The sequence below is a fragment of the Miscanthus floridulus genome, unplaced genomic scaffold (genome assembly GCF_019320115.1).
Source record: "Miscanthus floridulus cultivar M001 unplaced genomic scaffold, ASM1932011v1 fs_520_2_3, whole genome shotgun sequence".
NCBI classification, from domain to species: Eukaryota; Viridiplantae; Streptophyta; class Magnoliopsida; order Poales; family Poaceae; genus Miscanthus; species Miscanthus floridulus.
In genome coordinates this window covers 96,567-117,835 of record NW_027096873.1, presented here as the reverse complement: position 1 = coordinate 117,835, position 21,269 = coordinate 96,567, and the positions used below count along the sequence as shown (strand labels likewise).

Below are 21,269 nucleotides of genomic sequence, written 5' to 3'. Positions count from 1 at the left end.
TGTTATAGGCGTGCGAAAAATTCGTGACCCCATGGAACGCATATCTAGTTATGTAACAATATAGTACCACAAAGTCTAGACCTCCAGGCGTAGCTATTGTGGCTTCCTGGCTTCACACGCCTCTCGCGCCTGATGCTTGAGCCATTGTGAATTTGTATTTGTCCGTTTACCCTCACTGAATTTACTTTAACTTCTATCCCTAATCTGACGCCGGTGCCGCCGCCAGCGGCCATCGTGCCCTAGTGCTACCCACACACCAAGCTGCAATCGACGCCCTGAGAAGCAGACCACACCCACATTTCCCAATCAAAGATCCAGCACCACCAGTTCCTTCCTCACCCACAACACAAATGGGGTAAATCCACGGAGACGGCAATCGCATGTGAGATTCAGGGATGGGTGGAGGCTTGGGGCAATGCGATCGACAAAGTTGACATTGGGAAGGTTCCTTGGCGGCTTATGAATGGTAGGTTAGGAGACAGACCAGGAATGGGTGTAGTGGCCTAGCTTCCGGATCATATCAGTCTCAGCATGTGGCAAGGTTCCCTGGCGGCTAATGTTTATGAGTGGCGAGTTGCCAACGAGATGCACCGTCCGTCTCAGTCTCAGCATGTGTGGGGTGCGCAAGGAAGGGGGCTCTGGGACTCTGGGACTGTACTGGAATGGAAGCTTCTTCTGAAGCCCAGCGCGTGCATAAGCATAAACTAATCAAAAGTATATATACATGCATCACTCACCGCCGGCTGACCCGCTAGTAGTATATTAATCGATCTGTGTGTGGCATGGAATAGACAAGTAGTACACCATAGCCCCAAAATCAAACACTATAAATACATCACTCTCCAGCAAAGCTGAATACGTACTACCTTCAGCTCATGCATGCAGCACACCGTAGCCCCAAAAGAAGGAAGAAAACCACGCACATACACATATGGCGATGATAGAGCTAATAATACTCGTGTTGCTCCGTTCGTGCCTTCTGTTCCGGCACGTGGACGCAGCAGGGCAGCATGGAGGCGTGCATCTGGGGTCCCAGACAGCCGCCCTCCTCCAGTGGAAGTCCACCCTGCGGCACTCGCCGCCGGCGCTGGACTCGTGGCAGCAGGGGACCAGCCCGTGCAGCAGCAACTGGACGGGCGTGGCGTGCGCCGCCGTGCAGCGTGGCCGCCGTGCGCCCCTTGCGGTGACCGAGATCTCTCTGCCAAACGCCGGCCTCGACGGCTACCTCGGTGAGCTCAACTTCTCGGCGCTCCCGTTCCTCACATACATTGACCTCACCTACAATAGGCTCCATGGAGAGATCCCGCTGTCCATCACCTCCCTACCTGCACTCTCCTACCTCGATCTCGGTGCCAACTGGCTGAATGGAAGCATACCATCTGAGTTCGGCAACATGCCACGCCTTAACCAGCTAGGATTCGCCTTCAACAACCTCACAGGCCGTATCCCTGCATCCCTTGGGAACCTAACGACACTAGTTTGTCTCTCCACCGGAAAAAACCTGCTCACCGGGCCAATCCCCGAGGAGCTTGGGAACCTCGCCAGTCTAGAACTTTTGGAACTAAGCAAAAATGCTCTAAGCGGTCAAATACCTAAAATCCTTGGCAACTTGACCAAACTAAACATCCTCCACCTTGGTTTTAACAATCTTTCAGGGCCCATTCCACACGAGATTTGTTTGCCTTCCAATCTAAGCTACCTAGATTTGCATACTAACCTGCTAAGCGGCTCTATTCCTCCATGCTTGGGGAACCTTACTACGCTAAACTTCCTTCACCTCGGTAACAACACATTCATCGGATCCATCCCCGCAGAGATTGGCGCTTTGGTGCATCTCCACACCTTGTCTTTATCCCAAAACAAGATTTCAGGCTCCATCCCGGCAACTTTCACGAACCTCACAAGCATAAGAGACCTACATCTTTTCTCAAACAAGCTGTCAGGTCCTTTGCTACCAGAGTTCACTAATTTGACATACTTAATAGATATCAATTTGGCAAACAACTCTCTGTCAGGGGAACTGCCCTCCAATGTATGCCAAGGAAGGAATCTTCAGTGGTTCAATGTAAGCAACAACATGTTCACTGGCCCGATTCCTAGAAGCCTTGAAACATGTAGGAGCCTAGAGATTCTTGACCTTAGTTCCAACAAAATGACAGGAGATATATCATCGTTTGGGCCATACCCACGACTTGTCATAGCAAACTTGGGCAGAAACAACTTTTCTGGGTATTTGTCCAAAACTTGGGCTTCAAACATCAATTTGACCATTTTTGCTATGGAAGAAAACATGATAACCGGAAGCTTGCCTCCTGTGCTTTCAAACCTTGAAAAATTGGAGGTACTTACCGTACATGCCAACAACCTAACTGGCAGTATACCAAAAGAATTAAGCAATCTTGCCAACCTGCACTTGCTCAAGTTATCGCAAAACAAAATTTCAGGTAATATACCACCTGAATTTGGTCGGATGAAAAATTTGCAATATCTCGATATATCTGCAAATAAGTTGAGTGGATCAGTACCACAAGAGCTCGGGAGCTGTACTAAGCTAATATACTTAAGAATAAATGACAACAACTTGACGGGACATCTGCCAACTACTATTGGTAGTCTAGGAGAGCTACAATTGTTGTTGGATGTAAGCAACAACAAACTCACAGGCAAGCTACCTCCGGAACTTGGGAACTTGGTGATGTTGGAGGTCCTAAACCTTTCCCATAATCAATTCAGTGGAAGCATTCCTTCCTCGATTGGTAGCATGGCTAGTCTGTCAACACTTGATGTGTCATACAATGACTTGGAAGGTTTTCTTCCAGCAGGAGGACTGTTCCAAAATGCTTGGGCAAAATGGTTCCTCCACAACAAAGGCCTCTGTGGTAATATCTCAGGCCTGCCGGAATGCTCTTCAACTCCAATAAAGGAATATCACAAAGCTAGAATTCACCACTTGGTCCTAGTTGCTTTTATTCCAGTGTGCATAGTTATTATTCTCTCAATTTTTGTCTTAGTTATGATCCTTCGCAAAAGGAAAAGACCACAAATTACAGCAGTTACAGATACAAGAGATGTTCTCTCGGTGTGGAATTTTGATGGGAAACTAGTCTTTGAGGACATCACTAGGGTAACAGAAAATTTCAGTGATAGATACATCATTGGATTAGGGGGGTTTGGCACTGTCTACAAGGCACAGCTTCAAGGAGGGAGATTAGTTGCGGTGAAAAGGCTTCACCCAACTGAAGAAGGGATTAGTGATGAGAAGAGATTCTTTAGTGAAATTGAAGTGCTGACAAAGATACGGCATAGAAGCATCGTCAAGTTGTATGGATTTTGCTCCCATCCAAGGTACAAATTTTTAGTGTACGATTACATTGAGAGAGGAAACCTTCACATTATCTTGGAAACTGAGGATCTTGCAAAGGAGTTGGACTGGCAGAAGCGAGTTGCCATTGCAAGAGATGTGGCTCAAGCTATCTACTACTTGCACCATGAATGCAACCCACCGATAATCCATCGTGATATAACAAGCAACAACATCTTGCTGGATGCAGCTTTCAAGGCTTATGTTTCAGATTTTGGAATAGCAAGGATGCTCAAACCTGATTCATCCAACTGGAGCGAACTAGCTGGAACATATGGATATATAGCACCTGGTATGTAGTCAGTTAGCTTTTTCTTGCATATAGCAAATATATCCATGTGACCATTTGCAAATATGAAAATTTCACTTTGGTTTGTCACCATGTTTGACTGTTGTCAGTTGCTTTATTTTGATGCAGAGCTTGCTTACACATCAGTGGTGACAACAAAATGTGATGTCTATAGTTTTGGTGTCGTTGTGCTGGAGATTGTAATGGGGAGATGCCCCAGAGAGCTACAGTCCATTGCTTCCATGGAACAACATCATGAACTTGCAATAGAGGATATGTTGGACCAACGGTTGCCATCACCAACAACGGTGGAGAAGAAAGAAATCTCTTTGCTCGTCGAAATTGCATTTGCTTGCCTGCAAACTTCTCCTCAGTTCAGGCCAGAAATGCAGGATGTCTATAAAAAATTGGCTCTCCACAAACCACCTTCTGTCTCACCTTCTCATGCACATACACGTGAATAAAACAATCGATGGATAAGTGTAAGTTCATCTATGTTGTGTCAAGCATTTCAATGTGTGTACGTACTGTATAGTGGAAGATATAATAAAAGCACCTGTCTTGAATAATAGCCCCAAAGGGAGGATATATCAGTATATAATATCTCCCATGCATATATAAATGCGAGGGTGCAATAGTGTTACTTTTGAAAGAGTTGACAATCAGTACTCAGCTTAGAACTGTAAAACTGATAAATCCTACTATACAATTCTTGATGTTGTCGGCATATAATAAAGCTTTTGTAAATGTGTCTCCTTCCACCTAGCTTCGTGCGGTATGCCAATAAGCACAAAAATACCCATGATGGATCAGGTTTTATAAGGTGAGTCGTGTTGTTGTGAGCTATATGACATGATACCCCAAGGCAAGATTACGACATGGCCCCGGAAATTCCCTGCAAGATGCTCACATCAACTTCAACCCAGTGTCATTTTCTCTTTCTGTTCTTTCCCTTTCAGTATAATTTACCAATGTGCACGAAGCAATAGACATGATACCAGTCATGATATGTGAAAACACATTGTTGTATGTGTTGAGCCATGAATAAAATGTAGACAGCCAGTGAGCTTGTTTGTCCTCTGTGTCTCCAATGTTCTGATAGTAAAATGCTTTGTTTCTCTTGGTTTGACCCAAGCCCAAGCTTTGGAGGTAAAGAAAAGTTGCAATACTTGGCTTCATTATCAGCCCAGGCAGCCGTTGGTGGCCCTGTTCCTGTGCAGCAGGTGACAGATGTTGAGCGACCTGCCGACCTGCCGATCTGGCGCCATTCTTGTTGACTAAGAACCCCAGGACTTTGTTCAAATCCTTCTGACTAACCTTGCAATCTAGCCACGCATGACTGGATGAAGTTTCAACAACAGTAGGCAGAATCTGGTCAGTTGATGGCAATCCCGAGTTAGCTCTTCTGTGGTAGTGGTTGTGAATTATTGGGAAGCGTTATCACTCCCGTAGGAGCCGCGTGTGTTAATATAGGGAGAAAGAGCCTCTCCCGTGGCTTACAAGATTGGATCTCTGGTTGCTATTCTTATCCAACTAATATGGAAAGCCTATATACGGTACCTCCTAGTTAGCCGTGATTTCCTAACAACCAGAGATCGAGTCAATTACAATTATGCATGTTTCCTTGTCATGCACGTTAACACACGCACACAGCTATCGCTAACATCCTCCCTCAATCTCAACCTGCCATTCCAAGGTTCAGATTGTACTTCAATTCTTCTAGCTTGCACGAGTTTAGCGGTTTGGTTAAACCATCCGCTATTTGATCACCAGTACCAATAAGTCGGATCTGAAGTTGTTTCTGTGCAACTCTCTCTCGAACAAAGTGATAGTCAATCTCTATATGCTTAGTTCTAGCATGGAAGACCGGATTTGCTGACAAATAAGTAGCCCCTAAATTGTCACACCATAGTACAGCAGCCGGGGAACTTTTAATACCAAGCTCTCGAAGAAGAGACTGGATCCATATTATCTTAGCTGTGGCATTCGCCATCGCTTTATACTCGGCTTCTGTACTAGACCGGGAGACTGTAGCCTGCTTACGTGCACTCCAAGAGACAAGATTTCCTCCAAGGAATATAGCAAAGCCTCCAGTGGAGCGTCTATCATCAACACATCCTGCCCAGTCTGCATCAGAGAAGCCACTGACAAGTGATGAGCTAGATCTGATGATCCTGAGTCCTAACTCGACTGTGAATCTTATGTATCTCAATATTCGCTTCACAGCTTTCCAATGTATGGTGGTTGGCTTGTGAAGAAATTGGCATACTTTGTTGACAGCAAAAGCAATGTCCGGTCTTGTGAGGGTTAAGTATTGCAGAGCTCCAACAATACTTCTGAACCGTGTTGCATCTTCAGCACTCAGCGCTGTTCCCTCATATGCAGACATCTTCTCGGTGATGGCCATAGGCGTGCTACACGGTTTGCAATTTACCATACCTGTTCTCTTCAGAAAATCATTGCTATATTTTGATTGAGACAACAAAATTCCATTATTTATTTTAGATACCTCTATACCAAGGAAATAATGAAGTTCCCCCAGATCCTTTAGTGCAAAATCTGACTTGAGAGCTTACAGTAGCTGTTTTGTACCTTCTGGTGATGAGCTGGCCACTATGATATCATCGACATAAATAAGAATAAACACCATTAAATCATCTTTTCTGAAGTAAAAAAGAGAAGTATCCCCCTTTGAAGGTTTGAACCCCATTTCTTGCAGCTTGGTGTTCAACCGATAATACCAGGCTCGAGGAGCCTGCTTTAATCCATACAAAGCTTTATCCAGTTTACAAACATACTGAGGGTGATACTTATCTTGATACCCAGGAGGTTGTCTCATGTAGACTTCTTCCTCAAGAACACCATGAAGAAACGTGTTCTGCACATCTAACTGACGAAGACTCCATCCTCGTGAGACAGCAATAGACAGAACTAGCTTGATAGTTGCAGCCTTTACTACTGGACTGAAGGTATCTTCATAATCAATCCCATACCTTTGCTTGAATCCCTTGGCTACTAGCCTGGCTTTGTATCTATCAATTGATCCATCAGCTTTTCTTTTAATCTTATAGACCCATTTACAATCAATGACGTTCCTCCCTGGAGCCGGTGGCACCAGATGCCATGTTTTGTTCTTGTGCAGGGCTAGAAACTCCTCATCCATGGCATTTTTCCAATTATTATCTGCCAAGGCTTCATGTAGGGTGTTAGGTTCACCATTTGCTGCTAATAAACCATACCTTATGGTGCCATCAGTGTAAACACGTGGCTTGTGGATACCGCCCTGGGCGCGAGTCCTTGGACGCGTTGAAGCCTCACCGGGGTCAACAGAACCCGCGGGCGCACTGGCACGCGCTGAATCAGCATCGGGCACAGGCCAGGTTGTAGCTGATCCAGGCGCGTGCTCATGTGGCCCGGCGTCGTCCATGGTTTGTGGCGCAGAAGATCCAGGAGGGTCGATTCCCCCCCCCCCCCCCCAGCGACGGACGCGTGCGAGCCGGCTACCGCACCTGGATTCGGCGGATGCGCTGATTGCGCCGCAGAAACATCCGCTCCGGGATCTAGTCCTCGTACCTGCACCGGATCAACCTCGGGGGCTCCGTCCAAGGTGGACTGCATGTGATCATGCGCTGTTGGATTTTCTTCCGAATTTTCTCCTGCGGCTGCTGCATTTTCTTCCTGGATTACTCCCACACGGTTAGTAGCACAGGCAGGAGGAACATGCACATCGTCACATATTTGTGCGCCCCTGGAATTTTCGGAAGGTAAAAGAAGTTCTTCGAGGCGAAAACGGGATCCGGCATTCGGATGTAATTTGGTAAAAGGGAAAACTTGCTCATCAAAAACCACATCACAAGAAATATAAATGCGGCCAGCAGCAATATCTAAACATTTGAACCCTTTATGCATGTTACTATAGCCAAGAAACACGCATTGCTTGGATCTAAAAGCAAGCTTGTGATTGTTATAGGGGCGTAGATTGGGCCAGCAAGCACACCCAAAAGTTCTGAGCGAATTATAGTCAACTTGTGACTTGAAGAGCCGTTCTAGGGGCGTGGTGTTGTGAATAACACGACTGGGAATCCTGTTGATGAGATAGGTAGCAGCTAGAAATGCCTGATCCCAATATTTGAGGGGCATAGAGGAATGTGCGAGGAGAGCTAACCCCACTTCAACAATGTGTCTGTGCTTTCGTTCGGCTGCTCCATTTTGTTGATGGGCGTGAGGACAGGACACATGATGACTAATCCCAACTTTGGAGAAAAATGAGTTTAATCTCTCATACTCCCCGCCCCAATCAGATTGAACGGCTAGAATTTTCTTGCATAACTGGCGCTCAACTAGACTTTGGAATTCATGAAAACGCTGCAAAACTTCAGATTTATGTTTTAGAAGATAAATCCAGGTGAATTTGCTGTAGTCATCAATGAAACTTACGTAATACTTGTAATTGCCAAAAGAGTCTACAGCCGGCCCCCAAACATCAGAATAGACAAGCTCCAAAGGAGCAGAGGATTCGCTCAAGGATCTTTGATAAGGTAGCTGATGGCTCTTGGCCATTTGACAAGAATCACAAACTGAATTTATTCTGGAACTAGAAGAACAAGATAACTTGTGTTTATCGACTACTTGATGAACTACTCCATATGATGGATGACCTAAACGATGGTGCCACATCTCCAAGGATGGCTCACTGTTGGACACACTAAGAGCTTGTTTATTCTTGATGGTCGACGCAGGTAAAGGGTAGAGACCGCCCCTACATGTTCCTTCCAGGATGATTTTCTTCGTTGTTCGATCCTTAACGAAAAAAGAATTTGGATGAAACTCAAGATAAGCATTGTTGTCAGCAGCTAGCTTATGAACGGAAACAAGATTTTTTGTAGTGCTAGGAACATGAAGAACATTATTAAGGTAAAGGTCTCTACCAGGTGCGTGACAAATAGTATGACCGACATGTGCAATATCCATACCTGACCCATTGGCAGTGTGGATCTGCTCGCCACCGTTGTAGCGATCACGAATCTGCAGCTTGTCGAGATCGCCCATCACATGATCGGTGGCCCCAGTGTCCGTGTACCAATTTGAGTCAGCGCCATAGCCTCCATAGTTGGCAGCATTGGCACTCTTCTCTTCAGGAGCGACATAGTCTTCATCATAGCGGTAGTAGCAGTCGATGGCGTTGTGGTTGTTCCTCTTGCAAATTTGGCACTTATCCTTGGACCTGAAGTTGTTGCCGAAGCCTCCACGTCCACGACCGCGTCCTTGATTGCCACGGCCACGGTTTCCGCGGCCACGGTTGGTGCGCCCACCACCACGGCCACGAGAGGCAGCATTCGCCGATGAGCCTGACGAGGATGAAGAGCCGTTGTAGAGGTTCAGGCGCTGCTCGAAGGCGAGCAGCTGGACGACGAGCTCGGTGACGCTGATCGGCTCGGTGCGCGCTAGGACGCTAGTGACGACGGAGTTGTACTCGAAGTCGAGGCCGGTGCAGATGAACGAGACAAGTTCTTCGTCGTCAAGGGATTTTCCAGCCGCCGCCATCTCGTCGGCGTACCCCTTCATCTTGGCAATGTACTCATCAATGGACATTGCTCCCTTTTTCGTGGTTGCAAGCGCGATGCGTGTGTTCACCGCGTGCACCCGAGTTTGGGATGCGTACAGCTCCTCCAGTGTGCGCCAGATTTGGGCAGCAGTCTCACATCCTGAGACTTGTTTCAAAGCATCTTTAGAAAGTGATGAAACAAGGTAGCTGAATACCTGCTGGTCCTGGGCTAGCCAGGCCGCATACGCCGGATTGGGCACTTTTTCTTTGCCCTCGCCGCCATCAACTTCTTTGGGCGGCGCCGACAGTGAGCCGTCGATGTAACCGATGAACTGAGCACCACGGATTGCAGGAAGTACTTGGAGCTTCCAGATGGTGTGGTTGTTCTTGTTGAGTTTCTCCGTGACCGGGATGGCAAACGCTGCCGGAATGGTGACGTTGGTGCCAGCCATGGAGGACGGAGATAGTAGATGTGTTTAGAGGATGGCTCTGATAACCATGTGAATTATTGGGAAGCGTTATCACTCCCGTAGGAGCCGCGTGTGTTAATATAGGGAGAAAGAGCCTCTCCCGTGGCTTACAAGATTGGATCTCTGGTTGCTATTCTTATCCAACTAATATGGAAAGCCTATATACGGTACCTCCTAGTTAGCCGTGATTTCCTAACAACCAGAGATCGAGTCAATTACAATTATGCATGTTTCCTTGTCATGCACGTTAACACACGCACACAGCTATCGCTAACAGTGGTTACTGGTTGTTTTTGTCTTGTTGCCGAGAGGTACACCACGATCTCGGGTCGTCGCTGTTGCTCTTCATCCATCCCTAGCCGCCGGCGCCGGCAGCAGCGATCCTGCAACTCCAATCCCTACCGCCCCTTGCTCCTCTCCTTCCTCTCCATGGGAACATGAGGCAAGTTGCAGTCACCATCTTGCACATCCAGGGGGCCTGCCGGCAGGCGCAGCTTGAAGCGGTGAGAGAGGGATCGAGAGCACTTGGCCTATTGGGCGAATCAGGACTTTGGGCCAAAAAATAATAATAATAAACATTACATCGCGCACACAAATGAAAACCTCATGTCTGGCATCTCGGCGCTGCTTCAGATGGCGCACACAAATGCTTCGGGGTAGGGTAGGGGTACTCGCGCTGGTTCAGTGGTATCTGGGTGGCCGCCCTAACCCCCGGAGGCCGGAGCCGACGACTGTGCCACATGAGTTCGCCCCGGAATGCACGACGGCTCGCGGGCACTCTGACGACCATGTCCTCGCCGGTCTGGCCTCCACAAGCAGGAGACAGAGAGCAGAGGCGGAGGGATGGGCGAAAAGCTGCTACGTTTCCTTCACTACTTTGAGAGTGAACGTATTACAACTTTATGCAGAGGCGGGTGTCTTAAATATATAGCCGACAGCTTCACGAACGTCTTGTGCGGGAACTGGTTGTTGTAGTCCGACACGACACGACACGACATGACGCATAGTAGTCTGTGAGGTCAGGTCCTGGTAGATGAAGTCATCGAGGCCAGCATTGCAGATGCACTCGAGGCTCGAAGTCGAAGAGCTCCTCTGCCTGAGTCAGCGTCAGCTAGCGTCCGTCCGACCGTGTCAAATAAACAGAAGCTAGCTAGCCATGAGCCATGATGTACTGTTTGTGTGTCATAACCATTCACATATATTACTTCTTTATCCAAAAAAATCGTCCACCCATTATTAGCATCCTCTTTTCTTACTTTTTTTTTCGTTTTGAACACGTCCACTAATTACTGATATATGTACCTCAATCAGCACTTGTCAAAATAAAATCAATGTTAGCAGTTGTCAAAATAAAATGCTGAAACCGAGCCGGTCGAAGGATGACGTCTGGTTTAGGTTGCCTGAGACGTCATCACCTTTAAGCCCAGACGTTGTACATAAAAATATAAAGGTTGTCTGCAAAGGATGGAACATTCTATCTTGATCTTAAGGGCAACTGGCTCCATGGGAAGATGCCATCGGAGATGGGCAACTTGGGATACCTTCCTTTTTGGAGCTCAATTACAACAACCTCACAGGCCGTATCCCGGCCTGTGTCCCTAAGCAATTTGACAAATATGGTTCTTCTTGGCATGAGGCAAAATATGGTCAACGTACGGCAGATTCCGGAGGAGCTTGGAAAGCTTGTCACTTGTGGCTAGATGGCAACTTGTTAAGTGGCCTAATACCTGAAAGCCTTGGCAACTTGACCAAACACGTGTGGGGATCTCCCCCACAGATTTTGTCAGTCACAAAAAACTTGACCAACTACGAGGAGCTAATCCTTTACAGAAATCAGCTATCAGGCCCTATATACCATCTTCTCTAGTGAACCTCTTGAACTTGGTTTATCTTTGGCCCAATGACAATCACTTGAGTGGTGAAAAATCCCGTTCCTCGATCACACACATCGACCTCAGCTACAACAGCCTTCATGGGAAAATCCCACCGGCCATCGCCTCCTTGCTGCCAGTGCTCTCCTACCTTGATCATAGCAGCAACTGGCTCCGTGGGCTGGTACCATCGGGTATTGGCAACATGAGATATCTTCGCATTTTGATACTTGATTACAACAACCTCACAGGTCCTATCCCTGCATCCCTTGGCAACCTGACAACTCTGGTTGTTCTTGCACTGGAGCAAAATATGGTCACTGGACACCAATCTAGAAGGTTTCACTACTGAAAACTCGAATACTTCTGTGGGTGATGAATTTTTCTGAGCATTTTTTTGATATTCACAGAAAAATTAGTAATTAAAGTGTCCAAAAAAACCGACAAAAAAATACGAAAACCCACAGAATAATTACATAATTTTTCTGTGCATGCGTATACACACAAAAAAATTATTATTATACTGTCGGTTTCTTTAAAGACACACAGGAAAATTCAATTGACCACAAGGATATGAGTTCGCATTGTCTGTTTTGGCGTTCGTGCATTCGGTAGAAAATAAAATACATTAATTAGTAAAAATAAATAAAAAAACAAAAAAAGTGCTAACCCTACGCCGTAGCAGCATCCACGCACGCTCGGCTCGACTCAGGCATGCGCCGGCCACCGCAGCAGCTCCGCCGCCGACCACCGACCCATGTCGGCCGCCGCAACCAGGTCGGCTGCCTCTAGATCCGCGCCACCTAAGCTCCCCACTGGCCCCCACCCCCGATTCGGCACCCTCCCCCTCTCTAGCCCGGCGGCGGCCGCGCCCCCTCCGTTATCCTAGGGCCGCTGGGCGCTGGGTGCTGGCAGCTACCCGCGGGTGCTCCGGGCTGCGTCCCCAGGCCCTCTGCCGGCCATACCGGGGCGCTGGACCTTCCCCAACGATGCTTGTCTTTGCGTGATGAGCCTCCTCTCCCTGTCGGTCTTCCCCGCCCCTGCTCTTCCAGCCACAGGTGCAGCCTGCTTCGGTCTCTTCCCTGATTCTATTTTTTTTGTATAAGATGCTATTATTTTACGGTTTATTTGAGTGTCCACTTGTATGAATTTTCAGTTGAAGTCTGATTCCCTAAAGATTTGGCCACTGGTGCTGTCTGCTTCAAATCTGAATCGAGGTTCTATGTTTCTCCCCTAAAAATATAGCCCTTATACTTCCTTTTTCTATGTGTGGCTATATGTATGGATAAGTAAAACATGTTTTCCTTGTGAAGATTTTAGGCTAAAAGGACTGAAGGTTCCTATTGGAGGTTCTGTACGTGTGCTTTCTAGACAGTAAAGAGTTGTTCAGTACCTGTGATTGAGACTCAAGGTACACTTCGTTCTTCACTGGTTCTATTTGTTGTATGACGATGTTGTTATTCTACATTTTATTTGTGTGTCCACTTGCACCAAAAATAATTGAGCTTCCTATATTGTGACATCTAATATATTAATATTTAAAACAGAACTAGTTAACATGTCAAACCGAACATGGATGTATAATGGTTGGCAACGTGGCAAAGCTCCCTCAAATGAATGGACTGATGGAACCACATAATTTTTGAATAGTGCATTTTCAATTCTTGGTGTAGCTGAAAATGATACCATTAAGTGTCCTTGTGCACAATGTCGGAACTACTTTAGATATAAAAGATATACTATAGACATGCATTTGTGTAGGCATGGTTTTAAGGAAGGCTATGAAACTTCGACTGAGCATGGTGAGGGGATGATTTCACATGATGGATATGATGGTGTGGGAAATAGAGAGGGCACTGATGAAGTTGATCAGATGGATCAAATGTTAGTTGACCTTGCTGGGCACCATCTACCTATACTAGATGCTAAACAAACAGCATATGCTAAAGCTTTCTATAGGATGGATGCTAGTGCAGATGAGTTGGTGCATGATAGAACCACACACTCACGCTTGTCTGTTGTAGCTCGTTTGTTTGCTGTGAAGTCACGATACAACATGTCCATCGCAGAATATGATGATATTCTAGGCATAGTACATGAACTCCTTCCTCCTGACTCAAGTTACATAATGACTTCTACCAATCTAGAAAATTATTTGAGGGTCTTGGTATGCAATATATCAAAATTGATGTTTACTATAACAATTTTATGCTATTCTACAAAGATAACAAGGACAAAGATAAATGTGATTTTTGTGGTGCTAATCGGTATGTGGAAGGGCGAACAAAGGTTGCACGCAAAGTTTTGCGCTATCTTCCAATCACAGATAGGCTGCAAAGGCTACACTACTAGAGAACAGACTTTAGAACGATGTCCCAATTTGGCATTAGCCTTGGCATTTTTTGCCCCCGGGACTAGAGAGGCCTTTAGTCCCGGTTGGTGTCTTCAACCGGGACTAAAGGTCCCTGCCCAATGGCTACTGCGCTCGGCACAGTGGCAGAGGACCTTTAGTCCCGGTTGGAGACACCAACTGGGACAAAAGGTGGACCTTTACTCCCGGTTGGAGCACCAATCGGGACTAAAAGTCCTCCAACCTTTAGTCCCAGTTGGTAATACCAACCCAGACTAAAGGTAGACCCTTTAGTCCCGGTTGGTAACACCAACCCAGACTAAAGGTCCCCCGATGGGTTAGTTCAAAAGGAAAGCATCCCATCCATTGTTAGATGTGTTGTTTAGGTGGGGTGGTAAGCTACGCGCGAGGTAGTGCATGAGGTCTTGGGTTCGAATCTCACGTGGCGCAGCGGTGGGAGGCATTATTTTTTTTAAAGCTGGGAGGATCTTTAGTCCCGGTTGTGGCAAAACGGGACTAAAGAACAACACCTTTAGTCCCGGATTGCTAGTCCAGGTTGGGAAACCGGAAGTAGAGCTAGTTCCCAACCGGGACTAGATCTCATTTCTGTAGTAGTGCTATATCTACATGGGGAGACAACCAAGTTAATGAGATCATATAGTCCCACAACATGTGGTAAGATGGTGCACCCTTGTGACGGAGAGGCTTGGCAACAATTTAATGTGGACTATCCACATTTGGACTCCATCTTATATGTATGCTATTTATTATGTTGTGATGAAATTGCTGTATGGACAGTGCATATTTTAATACGCCGTTGCTACTGTTTTCAAATAATTATTGTATCCAATTTGCGTAAGTGTCTTTTTTCTATCGGTGGTTTGTTAACGCCCTACAGAAAAAATCTTTTTTCTGTGCATTCACCTAAGCCGACAGAACAATAATTTTTTTTCAAGTGAGTGCACCTCTAAAACTCTGATGGACAACACTAACAGAAAAAATGATTTTTCTGTCGGGTTTTGCTTTTTTCTGTAAGGAATAACGCAGAAAAAAATTATTTTTTAATCTGGGCGGACGCAATTTTTCTGTGTGTGTAAGACCTACAGAAAAAATGTTTCTGATGGCGAACCGACAGAAAATTTTGTTTTTTCTGTCATTCTATTTCTGTGGGTTACACCGTCAGAAAAATATTTTTCTGTCAGTATTCGCATTTTTTTGTGGGTTTTTGCACACACAGAAGTATTCGAGATTCTAATAGTGTTTGTGGCTACGTAGCAACTTGTTAAGTGGCCTAATACCTGGAAGCCTTGGTAACTTGACCAAACTAAAATGGCTGTACCTTACCGACAACCAGCTATCAGGAACTATTCCATCTTCTCTAGGAAACCTTATAAACTTAGTTTATCTTTGGCTCTATCACAATCACTTGAGCGGTGAAATCCCAATCACTAACTACTGATACGTACCTTAATCAGCACTTCTCAACATAAAATGCTAAATCAACGATAAGATGTTACCTTAATCAGCAGTTGTCAAAATAAAATCAATGTTAGGAGTTGTGAAAATAAAATGCTGAAACCGAACCGGTCAAGGGATGATGACGTCTGGTTTTTTGATTGCCTAAACCAGAGGGGTCTCTCACAATGTGCATATATACAACTCAAGTGGTCTTTTATGTTGTTTCTTTTTCATCACCTTTAAGCTCAGACGTTGTGCATAAAGGTTGCCTGCAAAGGATGGAACATTCTATCTTCATCTTAGCAGCAACGGGCTCCATGGGCTGCCTGCAAAGACTTGAGCATTCTTTTTTTTCAAAAAATAGTTATCAATTCGCTGTGGGTTCACAAAGCACAAATAGAGAACTTGACATGGCTCCCGTTGCACGCACCATGCACCAGGGGCAACATGCTTCTCCGGTGGTGACCAACATCTCCTTGCCAAAAACCGGCATCGATGGCCGCCTTGGTGAGCTAAATTTCTCAGCACTCCCGTTGCAAGGCTCGGAAGTAGCGGTGGGGCAGGGGGGCCTCGAGCCCCCCTACCGCTCCCGGGCATGTGAAGCCCCCTGGAGCCCTCGCTTGAAATTTCAGCCGTAGATGTACAGGATAGGAGGAGCTGAGATGTGCTGGACCTCTTTTGCTAATTGGGCCAGATCTATAGAAGCATAGAATTATCCCGCCAAGGCCCAAGGTCCATCTAGTGAAAGAAACCCTATCCCTGCAATCCACCGTGCCATCCCCAACCCATTGGCATCCATCGATGATCAAGCGACACTACAACGGCTTCACTCACAGCCTCGCGTGCACGCGACTCCTACGACGCGGGGTCGCGGGCGAGTGGGGAGCGGGCAGCCAACGCCCTGCGCCAGGCACGGCGGGCGACCAGTGAGCGGGCTGTGGGAAACTAGGCGCGGCGGGCGCTGGCGGCCAGTAGGCAGCGGCTCCAGGTGAGTCTGTGATTCGATGATTGAACGTTTGATTGTCTGATTGTCATGAACTCATGATAGAATTTTCAGATTTTCAGTATCTCGAAAAGAACTTTGTGCAACTATTTTTCAAGTTCAAGTGGCTCAACTCCACATAATAATGAGAGCACTAAGTCAACCGAAGAAACCTAGGCCAGAGTTTAGTCATTCAAACCTATTGTGAGGGATCATAGTAGAGCTAAGTCGTTGTAGCGCTTTTGTTCAGCCCCTCCTAAATTGTCTCTGGCTCCATCCCTGCCCGTTGCTGACACACCTCGACCTCAGCTTCAACCGCCTTCATGGAGAAATCCCGGCAGCCATCGCCTCGTTGCTACCAGTGCTCTCCTATCTTGATCTTAGCAGCAACTGGCTCCATGGGCAGATACCATCGGAGATGGGCAACTTGGGATACCTTACCTTTTTGAAACTCAATTACAACAACCTCACTACCCCAGTGACTCGCATGATGAACAAAAACTTCGATGACTGCCTTCAAGAAAATAGATGGCATAGGCTATACCACCGCCACCATCCCAAAGCAATTGGCCGGGTAGAGTTTTCACCCAAAAACTGTTCGAGTGCAGCCGCTGGGGCGTCCCGCGCACAGGCACCGGCTGCAAAGGGGAACCACGAATGCCTGCCTGACAGGCTGACCCAGCAGAGGCCACCGCTGTGGCCCGAAATGCACTGTAGAGGCAGGGCCAAAGCCTAAAATGCCAGGCAGCAGGCAGCCGACTACAGGCCCTGTCCGCCATGCACACGCCACCCGCGGGCGGTGCTGGCTGGTTGGGGCGGAGCAGCCAGCTAGCCGTGGCACCCCCGGCCGCCAAATCTAGCCATCGCCGACTAGCTAGGGGAGGATAGCCACGGCCATGGCCGCCAGGCATATGCAGGCAACAGATCTAGGCATGGCTTGGCCAAATCTGCTGCTAACCGCCAGCCCCAGGCAGCCACCGGCTGCCGTTGATGACGCCACGGTGCGAGGCGGCCGCAAGGAAGGACCGACGCACCCGCCACTAGCAAGGCCGAAGACGCCGGATCTAGCCATTGGGGATCTGAATCGCCGGTGGAGGTTGAGAAGAGAGGAGGGGTGGTGAGGGGTGGAGAGGGGAGTGGGGCGGGACTACGGTGGGAGGCCCTTTTTGAGCACCCTTGCTCGTTGGAGAGTTGAAGTTGTATGCGGGTGCATCATGGAGTGACTTGCATGTACTTGGAAACTATGCACAGAACAAATAAATTTAAGGGGACGACATCCGCTTGTTTAATATTACTCATTCTTGAATTGAGGTTTAGCGATTGGGGTGTTTTGTTTCTTTGAATAGATATACTATATGAAATGTATATTTGATGATGGATCTAATAATATTTATTTGGTAATACAACTATCATTTTTTTATAAATATCAACAAACTTATAATAGTTTAACCTAGAAATAAAATTAAACTAGAATAATAATGTTTATAGGATGGAGGCAGTATCTGGATTTGGCCCATGCATCTACCGGCTAGAAGAACGAGAACAGAGATGCCTCTATAGTGAAAGAGTCATAGACTACGGAACTCTAGTTATGGCTGAAGTTCATAGTTCAATTTGGAAATTCAGTTCATAGTAAGCTAGAGAATGAACTGTGCTTCCAATAATTCTCTAAAGGGCCAGCAAGTGCCACACAGCCACATGTGAACCAAATATTTTTTTTGAGGTCATCACGGGGGGGGGATAAGTTCTCCCCACCTGAATTTTTATTCCACATATATCGGTCATGTCGGGAGGTGGAAGGGCATGGTGCCAATCCCAATACAAATAAGTTCAGAGAAGTACATGACAAGTAGGAGAGAGAGGGATTACAACACTTAACATAACAACAACAAACACAGCATGATTCAGCTTCCAAATCAGCCTATTAACCGAAGCGACTGCAAGCACAACTTCCTAATTAACCTGTGCCACCACCAATGACATACTCCGAAGAGCTCCAAACCACATGCGGCTGTAAGGTATTAACTGGGATCCGACAGATGCAAGCCAGGGAGCTGCAAGGCAATGAGTCAGAGCCAACAGGCGACAGCCGTGAGTAGCATCGCCTAAAAGCGCATCTGAGCTCCAACCGACGCCCACCAACGCCATTTGGATGAAGGAAGCCTCAAAGGGGAGGATCGTTAGGATGCTAGGTGGAGAACGAGAGAGGAGATCAAGGTTCCCACAACCCAGCATATGATGAGGCAGAACACTCAAGTGATCTAGAGAGCGACAGAGGAAGCCATTCATGGCGAGCACTTGACAACCAGTGGTGTTTGCAGAAGCCAAAGGGTAGGAGGGTAGTAGAACAACAGCAAGGGGTGGGAGAGTAAACAGGGAGAACACAAGGACATGCCAGGCAACGGATGGAGGCAGGTGTGCTTAAATCAATGCCTTTAAGAAGGGAATTGACTTCCAAAGACGCCACCTTCGACCATCGGAGCACTAGGCTAGTAAGGGCCTTTGCCTCAAGACCTACCTAGCCGAAGAAGCAAGCAGGAGCTGAAATCTACAGCGATGCCTTTAGGGAGGGATATGACACCATTTGCGCCATTGTCACTGGCCTAGAAGTAGTCTCTAGGCAGGGTTTTCACCCAGATTCCATATGCGAGCACAAGCCCACCCAAAACGCATCTAGAACATGCCGATGACAAGTACCCACGATGGATCCGGCGCCTATGTACTTCTGCAGCTGCACTGATGCTATCGATGGTGATTTTGTTGGTCCTAGCGATGTGGCAGAGGATCTCCGGCGCCCGTGTGCCCGGGATCATGTCGTTGTCGACGACATAGATGAAGTTGGGATCGGACTGCAGCGCCATCTAGAACTGGCTGTAGTGCTTGAACTCAAAGCCGGAGGCGTCATGACGAGCGAGTCATTGTAGCCCTGGATGACAGAAAGACACCTCATTGTGGCTACCGAAGGACAACACCCTAGGCAGATTGGAACTACAGCGTCTACTGCCGCAGCTGCTCCCTGCTGCGCGCCCAGCGTGTGCTGCTTGAAGTGACTGGTGATGCGCGGCACGTTGCGGCCCGACTGCACCCTAGCGGTACCGCACCCATAGCAGCTCTGGCCATATTCTTCTGCTCGAGATCGATGCTCTCATGCTCGCACAACCTCCCAGCGGCAGCCATTCCCATCAACTGTATCATGCCGTATCTAGGCCCCCCGTGGGTCGGCATAGGCCCGGTCACTGGCTGACGACTGTCGCCCCTTATGGCCGCCAACCGCTGTCTGTCAGTGCAGCCGCCAGCCACTGCACCCATGCGCCCACTGGCTGCCGGATCTGTGGTGGGGGTCGCCGGATCTAGAGGTAGAGTACCCGGATCTAGCGCTCCCTACTCTATGCCAGCCATCCTTGCTCCCGAAGAACAAGATCACGGACGAGGAAATGGAGGGGAAGGGAGGGAGGAGGTGGAATATGCAGCGGGATGGCTTTTTTGGGCTCCACATCGGGCCACCGCCACCACTTGCCGGAGCAGCGGCGGCGGTCGGATTTGGCTTGGGGTGGCAGCCTTACGGCGGCGGCGGTCTTGTCGCCCCCGAGTCGCCCTGGGGGAGACTATGAACCAATTAATGAATGTAGTTAGCAAGCAAACATAACATGACAAGATAGTTGTGAACTTGCAATGGTGGTTAGAGAAATTGCAAACTGCATGAAAAAAAAGCTAGGAGCTAGAGCTTCACACCAAGCCATGAAACGAAGAACATGGCCGAGTTGATCTCACAAGGCACGCTGACATACAATTGAAGGAACGCATCCACCCTTCTAGTTTTGTCGCCGACCCAGACGTAAGGTTAAGTACATACGCACACTTGGGGTCTGAATGGTAGAGCGCGAGAGCAGTGCCGCTCCTCTTTCTGATGCAAATAGGGGAGGGTGACTCGTCTCCAAACCCTAGCTCCACCTCCACGTCAACGTCAACCTGGGCTACATGACCGGAGTCCCAGTGATCCCCGTCGTCTCGCTGTTTCATCATCACCACCTAGCCGGTCGTTGCTCTTCACACATAGCCGGTTCTTGCTCTTCACACAGAGCAGAGCGAGTCTTCTGTCGGCGATTGTGCACAGCCACCAAGCCGTGTGCTGGCCTGCCACTTGGATTATCAGTGGCTACCGTGTCGGCGGGGAGCGCGCTCATGGAGACCTGCCTCAGTGCCAGCGCTCACGTCGAGGGCAGTAGAACTTCTGCTCATCGCCTGCCACAGAAAAGCCAAGTGCGCTGTTCCATGAGCGACTAACAGCGAACGCAACATTCATAGGGCCCCCAAAGTTCTGGCTCCCGAACCTCGAAGATTGTTTGGCTACAATCGAGGGCATCCCTAGTCACCCATGGCCGAGGAGAATCTGTAGATGTGTGGGTGCCCGCCAGTGTGGCCGTGGCTAATGAGGAGCACCTGGAACAAGGTGATGTAACCATCCATGCGGGGCAGTGGCGGCCATCGTGCGGGCCAGCGGCGCCGTGGTCAGCGGCGGTGAGGAGGGCTCTTCCCTTGACGTTGCGCTCATTGATGACCGCCTCAACCTGGGCCATTTCTCATCAAGAATCGATTTAGGCGAGTCATGTCACCCCTTATGCCTCGGCTTGGTTCCAGCACACCTCGTGATCTCCGTGACGATTATCGGTGGTGTGACACGAGTAACCGGCGCCATTGAGGTGCCAAGCGACTGACAAGTAGTTGGTGTGAAAGTTGGGAGAACTGAGATGCCTTCCTAGGCTCTTGGTTCCATGTTAAATAGGCCAGGAAAAGCCCCATGGCGTGGCTAGATACAGTGAATTAAGATTACATTAGATAAGCTACAACAAACTAACTATCTACTTGGATTACATGCCAAGTAATGGCTGGGCGCATGGCCCTGAACTAACTCTATCTCTAACACGCACTCCCCCTCAATCTCA

The 21,269-nt window shown here is 47.9% G+C and overlaps 2 protein-coding genes across 2 annotated transcripts; one reads left to right on the top strand and one right to left on the bottom strand.

The window, feature by feature from the left end:
* Window positions 1-931: 931 nt before the first annotated feature.
* LOC136532077 (MDIS1-interacting receptor like kinase 2-like) lies at window positions 932-4,255 on the top strand. The gene is made up of 2 exons (XM_066524697.1): window positions 932-3,653; window positions 3,780-4,255. The coding sequence occupies exons 1-2, from the start codon at window positions 932-934 to the stop codon at window positions 4,112-4,114; spliced, it is 3,057 nt and encodes a 1,018-aa protein (XP_066380794.1). The 3' UTR covers window positions 4,115-4,255.
* A 1,073-nt stretch (window positions 4,256-5,328) lies between these two features.
* Window positions 5,329-6,057, bottom strand: LOC136532076 (secreted RxLR effector protein 161-like). The gene has a single exon (XM_066524696.1). The coding sequence runs from the start codon at window positions 6,055-6,057 to the stop codon at window positions 5,329-5,331; it is 729 nt and encodes a 242-aa protein (XP_066380793.1).
* Window positions 6,058-21,269: the final 15,212 nt, after the last annotated feature.